This window comes from Octopus bimaculoides, chromosome 4, assembly GCF_001194135.2.
Source record: "Octopus bimaculoides isolate UCB-OBI-ISO-001 chromosome 4, ASM119413v2, whole genome shotgun sequence".
Lineage (NCBI taxonomy): Eukaryota > Metazoa > Mollusca > Cephalopoda > Octopoda > Octopodidae > Octopus > Octopus bimaculoides.
In genome coordinates this window covers 93,497,493-93,508,802 of record NC_068984.1, presented here as the reverse complement: position 1 = coordinate 93,508,802, position 11,310 = coordinate 93,497,493, and the positions used below count along the sequence as shown (strand labels likewise).

Sequence of the window (11,310 nt, the reverse complement as noted above, 5' to 3'; positions counted from 1 at the left end):
CTTACATTGTGATTTCTGCAATGTGGTGCATAAATTGTCAAGTAAATGAGACGCATCTTTGCCTCCACTGATTCACTTGCAAAGTGTTGAGTAAAATTATTTCGTTGCAGACCTCCTTTGGGTCTTTTTATTATCACTACGACACACATAGTCCCCAGTTGGTAACATTGATTTCAAGGCCCTCCTAGATGAGAGACTGGCATTCCACTTAATGTCTATGTTCCATGCTGGCATGGATTGGAGAGTTATTAATGTAGAAATATGGTATCGTAGCTACTAACAGTTGAGGGTTGCGTAGTCTAGACGGCGTTTTTAGATTTCATTATACTCTTTAACCCAGGCAAAGCCGGGTATTTCTGCTAGTAACAAATATTATTGTTTATTAATTAAAAGCTATAATGATTATCTCGTTACTTATAACTTAATTATAAGTATTTATCACTAAGCGTAACTCTTAGTTTAGGCTGCGTAAATGTTATGATGTATCATACCAAGACGCTGAACATGCGTTCATTACATACATGTATGTTGAAGATATAGATTATATTTGTTTGACCATTACACATAAAAAAAATACAGTTTCATTAATATACAGAAATAAATTCAACAAGTTGAAAGAAATGAGAAGTAAAAGGAATTAAGTTTCTACATTAATTTTGTTCCTACAATGAGGAGGGAACCAGGCTGCTGGAGTTCTGTGATGCAAATGATCTTATGATCTGTAATACTAACTTCCGGAAACTTTGCCAGTCACCTATTCACCTACCAGTCTGGTAGGCACACAAAATCAGCCAAAGATGTCAAATGTTTTTTGTCGATGTTCTTGAAGCTGGTGATATGTTTGCAACAACAATTCTTGAATGGATCAGCTGTTGGCCCAATGTCAATGCACGGCGCATTTATATACAAGATTCATACTCATGCAGAGGTTCATTATTAGGCATTTTGTTTTTTTGCTGCATGAGATTTACTAGCGTTAGTTGTATATGTGGTGCAAATGCTTCTCTAAATTAATAGAGTTAGTGTATGGTATCTTCACTGTGTATCTATTAAAAATAGCATGGTATCTAGTTGGTTTTTTGGAAACATTTGTCTAAAGCGGCAAAAAATTCCATAGCGATCTTTATTGAAACATGTGGATTGGGTTGTACCAGAGGGCATCATGATTCCTATATTTGTTGTTTGACTTATTTGGGACAATTTATTGTTATGAACAGTGATATTTATTGAGTTGTGTATGTCTATGAGTTTTGATTTGTGGTCTATTGCCTTGACCAATTCTTTTTGACATGTATTTTTGATCTGAGTCTGTTTGCTTACTGTAACGTTGTGTTGGTATGTAATGTGTATTATAAGTGGGGGAATTGGCAGAGTTGTGTATATCTGTGTCTTGTATGTGTTGAATTATCTCTTGATAGCCAGCCTTAGCTAAAGCAGTATTGTTAATATCTTTTATCTTTTACTTGTTTCAGAGTGTGACCATGCTGGGGCACTGCCTTGAATTTTTAATCAAATGAATCAATCCCAGTACTTCTTTTTTTAAGCCTGGTACTTATTCTATCAATCTCTTGTTGTTGAAACTCTTACTTACAGGGATGCACACTCTCACATGCATGACTGGTTTCTTTCAGTTTCCATCTATCAAACCCACTCACAAGGCTTTGGTCGGCCCAAGGTTATATTAGAAGACACTTACCCAAGGTGCCATGCAGTGGAACAGCCCAGACCGTATAGTTAGGAAGCAAGCTTCTTACCACACAGCCATGCCTGCACCTATATATATATATATATATATATATATATATGTATCATCATCATCATCATCATCATCATTTAACGTCTTGTCCATGCTGGCATGAGTTGCACGGTTTGACTGGGCTGGCACAATGGAAGATTACACCAGACTCCAGTCTGATTTGGCGTGGTTTTCTATGGCTGGATGCCCTACCTAATGTCAAGCACTCTGAGAGTGTAATGGGTGCTTTTACATGCCATTTGTGTAAGACTGGGGTACAGGTGCCAATTTGCATGGCCCCAGTATCTGTCACAAATCTGATTTTGCTTGGCTTGATGGGTCTTCTTCTCAAGTACAACATAATGCTAAAGGTCTTGGTCATTGCCTCCATGAGGCCTAACACTAGAAAGGAACCTCGCCACTTTGCTTCTGTGAGGCCCAACGTTCAAAAGATATTCTTTATGTGCCACCAGCACAGGCACACTTGGCTTGATGGATCCTCTCAAGCACAGCACATCGCCAAAAGTCTTGGTCACTAGTCATTACCTCTGTGAGGCTCAAAGTTTGAAGATTGTGCTTCCCCATCTCATCCCATGTTTTCCTGGGTCCACCTCTCCCACAGGTTCCCTCCACAGTTAGAGATTGGCACTTCTTTACACAGCAGTCCTTGTCCATACACATCACATGACCATACCAGTGCTGTCGTCTCTCTTGCACACCACTGATGCCCAACATTTCCGTGAAGATGCTTGCACTCTGTTGAACATGTACATTGACATTGCACATCCAGTATGCTTCAGCATACTGGCTTCGTTTATTTCAAGTCTGTGCATGTCCTTGACTGTCATGCACAATGTTTCACTGCTATGCAGGATAGCTGTTTGCATACAGTTATCAAACAATCTGCCTTTCACTCTGAGAAAGAGGCCCTTTGTTGCCAGCAGGGGTAGGAGTTTCCTGAACTTTGCCGGCTTATTTGTATTCTCACAGCTATTCTCTTGGAGCATCCACCTTCACAATTGACTTGGTCACCTAGATAATGGAAGCTATCTAATACCTCTAGCTTGCACCCCTGGTAGTTGATGGAATCTATTTTCTGCACATTTTCAGTGTGCATCTTCCACATACAAAAGCTATTTCCCTGTTAACCTTCCTCTGCTATTGCTGCACCTTTTATGTGTCCAAAGCATGCACTGGGTGCATCTTATGGAGTTTCTACTTACAGCTTTTCTGCAGATCGAGCAGGGCCTTCCTACTTTAGAAGATGTTGGTTTTTGCTAGGTTAACTCTAAGGCCTTTTGATTCTAGACCATCCTTCCATACCTGGAACTTCTTCTCTTGTTCAGGTAGTGATTCAGCTATAAGAGCAAGGTCATCAGCATAGAAGAGCTCCCAGGGGCAGCCTGTCTTAAATTCCTCTGGAAGACTATGATGAACAAGAGGGAGCTGAGCACTGATACTTAGTGAACCTCTACTTGTACCCTGAATTCTTCACTGTACTCGTTGCTCATACTCACCTTACTGGTAGTGTCCCTGTACAAGGCTTGCATGGCTCTCACCAACCACTCATCTTTCCCTAGCTTCTGCATTGACCACCAGATTAGGGATTGGAGGAACCTGTCAAAAGCTTTCTCTAAGTCAATAAAAGCTAAGTACAGAGGTTTATATTTGGCTATGTATTTCTCCTGCAGCTGCCTTACCAGAAACATAGTATCAGTGCACATCGAAATAGCAGCAAAGAAATGGCTAGCTTCACCACAAGAAGATCAATATAGCAGCAAAGTAAAGGCTAGCTTTGCCACAAGAAAATTGAAATAGCAGCAAAGAAATATCTAACTTCGCGACAAGAAAGTCGAAATAGCAGCCTAGAAATGGTTAGCTTTGCTACAAGAAAGTCGAAATAGCGGCCTGGAAATGGTTAGCTTTGCTACAAGAAAGTCAAAATAGCAGCAAAGGAAAATAGTGAAGCAAAGAAAGATAGAAACACATAAGAATGGCTAGCTTCGCAATGAGAAAATTGAAACAGCAACATAGAAATGACTAGCATCACCACAAGAAAATCGAAATAGCAGCAAAGGAGTACAGTGAAGGAAAGAATAATAGAAACACATGAGAATGGCTAGGTTCACAACAAGAAAATCAAACAGCATGAAAGAAATGGTAAGCTTCACCACAAGAAAGTTGAAATTGCGCCTAAGGACAATAGTGAATCAAAGAATTATAGAAACACATGAGAATGGCTAGCTTCACCACAAGAAAATCGAAATAGCAGCAATGACATGGCTTGCTTCACCACAAGAAAATCAAAGTAGCAGCAAAGGACAATTGTAAAGCAAAGAATGATAGAAACACATGAGGATAGCTAGCTTTGCCACAAAAACGTCAAAATAGCAGCCTAGAAATGGCTAGCTTTGCCACAAGAAAGTCAAAATAGCAGTAAGGGGCAATAAGGATGAAAAGAATGATATGAAAACATGAGAATGGCTTTCTTTGCAACAAGAAAATCAAATCAGCAGGAAAGAAATGGCTAGCTTCCCCACAAGAAAATCAAAATAGCAGCAAAGGACCATAGTGGCGCATAGAATGATAGAAACACATGAGAAGTGCTAGCTTTGTCACAAGAAAATCAAACTAGCAGCAATGAAATGGCTAGCTTTGCTACAAGAAAATTGAAACAGTAACAAAGAAATGGCTAGCTTCACCATAAAAAATCAAGATAGCAGCAAAGAAATGCCTGGTTTCACTAAAAGAAAGTTGAAATAGCTGCAAAGAACGCTAGAAAGACATGAGAATGGGTAGTTCCATTGCAAGAAAATCAAAACAGCAGCAAAGAAATGGCAAGCTTCGCCAAAAGAAAGTAAAAATAACAGCTAAGGACAATAGTGATGGAAAGAATGATAGAAACACACTGGAATGGCTAGCTTCGCAACAAGAAAAATCAAAACACCAGCAAAGAAATGGCTAGCTTCAACACAAGAAAGTTGAAATAGTGCCAAAGGACAATAGTGAAGCAAAGAACTATAGACACACATGAGAATAGCTAGCTACGCCACAAGAATATGGAAACACCAGCAAAGAAATGGCCAGTGTCACCACAAGAAAATCAAAATAGTGGCAAAGAAGTGGCTAGGTTTTCCACAAGAAAATCAAAATAGCTGAAATGCCATGGCTAGCTTTGCCACAACAAATTCAAAATAGCAGGAAAGAGATGGCTAGTTTTGCCACAAAATTGAAATCGCAGCAAAGAAGTGGCTAGCTTCACCACAAAGAAATTGAAATAGCAGAAAATCAAAATAGCAGCAAAGAAATGACTAGCTTTGCCACAAGAAAATCGAAACAGCTGTAAAGAACTAGCTAGTTTTGCCACAAGAGAATCGAAAAAGCAGAAAAGGACAATAGTAAAGCAAAGAATAATAGAAACACATGAGAATGGCTAGCTTTGCAAGAAGAAAATCGAAATACCAGCAAATAAATGGTTAGCTTTGCTACAAGAAAATTGAAATAGCAACAAAGGACAGTGGTGAAAGAAAGAATGATAGAAACACATGAGAATTGCGAGCTTCGCCACAAGAAAATTGAAACAGCAGCAAAGAAAAGGCAATCTTTGCCACACGAAATTCGAAATTGCAGCAAAGAAATGGCAAGCTTTGCAAGAAGAAAATTGAAATAGCAGCAAAGGACAATGGTGAATCAAAAAGTGATTGAAACACATAGGAATGGCTAGCTTCACCTCAAGAAAATCACAATAGTGGCAAAAAATGGCAAGCTTCGCGATAAAAAAATCAAAATAAAAGGAAAGAAATGGCTAGTTTCGCCACAAGAACATGAAAATAGCAGGAAAGAAATGGCTAGCTTTGCCATGAGAAAATCAAAATAGTAGCAAAGAGATTGCTATTTTTGCCACAAGGAAATTGAAACAGCAGCAAAGAACTGGCTAGCTTTGCCAGAAGAAAATCAAAGTAGCAGCAAAAAAAAATGGCTAGCTTGGGCACAAGAATATTGAAACAGCTGCAAAGGACAATAGTGAAGCAAGGAATGATGGAAACACATGAGAATGGGTAGCTTGACTACAAGAAAATTGAAACAGCAGCAAAGAAATGGCAAGCTTCGTCACAAGAAAATCGAAATAGCAGCAAAGGACAATAGTGAAAGAAAGAATGATGGAAACATGAGAATTGCCAATAGAAAATTGAAACAGCAGGAAAGAAATGGCTAGCTTCACCACAAGAAAATCAAAATAGCAGCAAAGAAATGACTAGCTTCGCTACAAGAAAATTGAAATCACAGCAAAGTACAGTAGTGAAGCAAAGAATGATAGAAACACATGAAAATGTCTGGTTAGCTTGACAGCAAGAGAATCAAAATAGCAGCAAAGAAATGGCTAGCTTTTCTGCATGAAAAATGAAACTGCAGCAAAGAACAATAGTGAATCAGGGAACGATAGAAGAACATGAGAATGGCTATTATTTTGCAACAAGAAAATCAAAATAGCAGCAAAGGACAATAGTGAAGCAAAGAATGTTTGAAGCACATGTGAATGGCTAGCTTCACAAGATAATCGAAATAGCAGCAAATAAATGGCTAGCTTCACCACAAGAAAATCAAAATAGCTGCAAAGAAATGGTTAGCTTCACCACAAGATTGAAATAGCAGGAAATGACAGTAGTGAAGCAAAGAATGATAGAAACACATGAGAATGGCTAACCCTGCCTGCAGAAAATTGAAACAACAGCAAAGAAATTGCTAACATTGCCTCTAGAAAATTTAACCAATAGCAAAGAAATGGCTAGCTTTGCCACAAGAAAATATCAGCAAAGGACAATAGTGAAATAAAGAAACACATAAGAATGGCTAGCTTCACAATAAGAAAGTCGAAACAGCAACAAAGAAATGGCTTGCTTGAATTGAATTTTCTCTTTTTCTAAATAATTTTTATTGTATTATTTCTTTTTTGCCATTTTTGTTTTGTTATATAGGTGATCTCTGAGTATGGTATGCCTATGCAATAAGTGACAATGCTCAGTGCATAGTTTCTCACAGGATATAAGTTTAATTTTTTTCTGTTTTTACAGATCAGAGGAGGAGAAAGTAGGAGTCAACCAGTACTAGCATAATCCATGATTATGTTGTTTTTTTATATTGATGTTGTGGTGTCTTTATTTTGCTATAGTGAACATTTACAATGTAGCTAGACATCCATTTGCTTTGATTATGATTTGGTATTATTTGTTATAGTTAACTGAAAGTATCTTTTAATGTGCAGTATAATTAATTTGATGTACATGTAAGTTAAAATTTAAACCTAGTAATTTTAAATATGAAATAAAATTCACATATTTCTATATCATTTCAAATCATTCCTTTTATTTCTTTTCAGAAGTGTAAAGTTATCCATCAAAGGGAATATAACTAGTCTAAATATGAAACTATGTGACCCAGCTGAATGAACATTGAATGGTTTTTATGATTTTGATTTTGCAATATAAATGATACAATCTATGTGTAAAACTATTAAAAACACAAAAGATGTTGATAATTAATGAATATATTTGGTGGATTTTAATCATTTCATATTCGAAACTTTCCTCACACATAAAACAGTCATCGCTTGTACACACTGTGTCCTAATATGTGAGTGAGTTAAGTAATTGGACTAATCTGCATTATGATATTCAGCTTAGAGTTGGAAAGATGTTACTCTTAGGTATATTTATCAATAGTCAGAAATATTAACATATATTCAGTATCATAAAATTAGAAATGAATTATACATTTGTACATACATATATATATACATATGTATGTGTAGTTTTGAATTTGATTTTCATGAAAAGGGATTCTTTATGGTAAATATTTCTATGTTGGCCTTACATTGAGATGATATATGCAATCTAATTTGTTAAAAGTGATTACAACATACAATAATTTTTGAAAATTTCAGACTTCAGAATCAATATATTTCTTGTCAAAAACAAAATACAAACTTTTGAAATCATAATTTGTGTCAAAAATAACACTTGATTGGTAATGTTTACAAACTAAAGTTTAATTTTTGATGATATCCAAATGCTGAAATATTGAATTGAAAGCATAAATACACAAATACACACACACACATATGCACACACAGAATACATGCATTCATACACACACACACTCACACATATAGAGGTTAGTGTGATTCACTTTAAGATAATTACTGGACCCACAACTCATCCACTGATTTCTTTGATATGACCATTGGCTTTTCTGACCCAGCCCAAGCTACTGACCTAGTTGGCCTATTTCTTCATTCCCAAATTAAACACTTCCCCAACTTCTCCAGAAGGCTCTACAGAGATGAAACATTCCTTACAGTGACTGGTTTATCTTGATCTGTTGAATGCACCAAGAAAGCCCTCCATAAACTCTTTAAAATTATAAGCTAAGTATCTCATTTGAAAACCAGTAAAGTGTCCAATTTCTTAGACATTACTCTGGACTTAAATACAAATCTATATCACCCTTTCCATTAACTCATTCGATCATTACAGTATACCAATGTCCTATCCAATCACCCTACACTTACCCTTAATGGTATAGTCAAAGGTATTTCTATTAGAATCTGCAACTTATTTGCTAATTAAGACCTTTTTAACAATCATGCCCCATATTATAATCAAGCTCTCCAGATTAGTGGTTTCTTAAAAAGTTCTCTTATATCCCCAACACTAAAAACAAAAATTTCACATCTCTTCCCCAGTACTAACCCCAGATCCACTGCGCTTTCTTTCACTCAACAACAATCCATCAACCCTTAAAAAAAACCCTATGCATTGTACTCGACAGCTCCATTACCATCTCAAAGCTATAATGACTACAAGCCTTCCTATCTACCATGTATGCATGAACTCTTTTTCCAATCCAAATTCTAAATTATCTACCTCCTTAACAACATATATACACAACCTCAAATCCCAAAATGTTCCCTATACACTATCCTGGTCCATTGTAAGTGAGACCCCTCCCCATACAACACTAACTTCGGCATTGTGTTTAAGAGAATCACTAACCATTCTTCACAACCACAACCCCTCATTACTCAATAGATTCTCAGATGTAATACTCTTTTATAAACAAGATTCTACTCATCATTTGCCCATTTTATTAAATCTATGTAATCCCCTACCATTATCCTTTATTATAATTAAGCTTGGGGTACAGCTAGGTCAACCTAGCAACTTACTGCCTCCGCTAATACAACCCAGTCTACTAAATTATTCTATCTCCTGATTACCTTTGCACATTCCTCTTACCCACCACATCTCGCCTCCCTCACAGCCTCCCCATCATCACAAATTGTATTCTTTCTCTCTTCTCTCATATCTCCTCTTCAACCCAAAGCACTTACAACTACCCCACTCTCTTAGCTACTAACCTATCAACCTCTCCCTCCCTCTTTTCAATTTCATATATCTCTGCATACCTCAGTACTCCCCCTCCACCATCAAGCCATCTACATTATAATACTACCTCTATCTTCTCTCATACCTTAGTAATTTCCCTTCACCACCAAACTAATTTCTCTCTTCAAATCCCCCATTTAGCCACCCTATAACCATCTATAAATTAGATACTTTCCCTCCCTCAAATAATTATCATTCCTTTTCTCTCTATCTCAACTTCCCATAGTACTATAATTATTATCCTTAAACTTTGACACCTATTCACAAACCCAACACAACTAATCACCCCTTGATTACTTCCTCTCTCACCTCTCTCACTCATCTCCCAACTCTTCACCTCTACTACTACCTCCCTAATACCCTCATTCTTAACACCCCTCCCTCTTCCTTAACTAGCTCCTTTATTTCCTCTTACCCTTTTCTATCTCAACACTCCCCATAACCCCACTGAGCCTTCTACTTCATCGCTCCAATACTGCTTGCTCTACATATTTGATCATTCTACCTTTAAACTTCTCTGCATTGAGATCTGAAATGTAAGATCTTTTCTACCTTGATGATGGAGGCTCAATTTATTCAATATTGATTGCTTCCATTACAGCCTGCTTATTGTGATGAACTGCATCTACCAACATTATGATGGTCTCCAAGCCCCCAGAAACAGCTGTTGGACTTATAACACCCTACTTTTTCCCCTTTAATTTTTTCTGTAATTTGTACTCTGTCATATAAATATCTATGTATTTATACTTAAATAATCATTGTTTGAAACTCTTCAGTCTTTGCCTTATTTTGTTTTGCATACATTCTTTTGTTCTATCATTCTTTTATTTGTTTTAGTCATTTGACTGTGGCCATGCTGGAGCACCGCCTTTTTGTATTTCATACCCAAATTGTTATATTTGATATATCTAATTTGTTTGTCTACATAATTACCTCTATATATGTGTATACGTGTGTGTGTGTGTGTGTGTGTGTGTGTGTGTGTGTATATCTATATATATAATTTAATTTTAGAGAAAAGAACCAAAGTTCATGAACTTAACTATGAGAACTATAATATAAATTATTTAGATGCTAATTTTAACTTATCTACAGGTAATACCCAACCTTACCGTAAGACTAATGAAAATATTAAATACATTCATGCGAAAAGTAATCACCCACCCTCAATTAAGAAATCATTAACATTTACTATAGGTAAGAAAATATCATTACTTTCATTCAATTTAGAGATCTTTGAAAAACATGCACCTTATTACAATAAAGCCCTTCGCGAGGCGGGATATACTGATGATATTAAATTTTTTAATAATCCGAAGTATAATTATAATTTTATTAGTAATGATTATAATCTTAACGATCTATTTAATAAATATAACCTTTATAATTATGATAAAGTTTATTTAGGTAATTATGGTAAGAGTAATAGGTATTATGATAATTAATTACATAAACATAATTGTAATGGAGACAATAATAGATTTAAATTTAATTCTTTTAATGATAATAATAAATTTAATAATATACATAATAAATATAAAAATATCTATAATAAGAACAAACTTTGGCTAATCATTCCATATGGCGTTCAAGTTAAAACTAACATTATTAAAGAAATTTTAAAAGCTATTGATATATATTCCTTAGAGATAATAAAAAATATTATAATATCTTTTTCAATAATAATTTGGGTGTAGGTTATTCTACTACTAATAATGTTGGTTTAAATAAGATTTACATAGCATCGACTTCTAATAAAATTAAATTACGGGTGGCTCAACATATGCACTCCTTTAAGAAAAGAAATTTGATTAATTCTACTGGCCTTAGTAAATATATTTGGGAACTTAAATCTAAAAATATTAAGTACATTTTACATTGAGAGATAGTTTGTAAGGCGAAATCCTACCGTATAGGTAATAATTTTTGTAAGTTGTGTACTAATGAATTTAAGGAGATATTAAATAATTATAATACTTTGATTAATTCTTTTGATGAATGAAAAATTAAATGTAGACATAAATTACATTATTTATATAAGTTTAGCTAACTGTGTCTATATATATATATTTGTGTGTGTGTGTGTGTGTGTGTGTGTATATATATATATATATATATATATATATA

The 11,310-nt window shown here is 35.4% G+C and overlaps 1 protein-coding gene across 5 annotated transcripts in view; it reads left to right on the top strand.

Annotated features, from left to right (window-relative positions):
• Window positions 1-9,954, top strand: part of LOC106881212 (condensin-2 complex subunit G2) — a 99,824-nt gene extending 89,870 nt beyond the window's left edge. For 2 of the 5 annotated variants that reach the window (XM_014931518.1, XM_014931516.2), the window contains one exon: window positions 7,113-9,954. In XM_014931518.1, coding sequence (XP_014787004.1) covers window positions 7,113-7,182 — 70 coding nt within the window. In that variant the 3' untranslated portion in view covers window positions 7,183-9,954. The remainder of the gene's footprint in view (window positions 1-7,112) is intronic. The other 3 variants (XM_052967267.1, XM_014931517.2, XM_052967266.1) reach the window with 3 other exon arrangements.
• The last annotated feature ends 1,356 nt before the right edge of the window (window positions 9,955-11,310 follow it).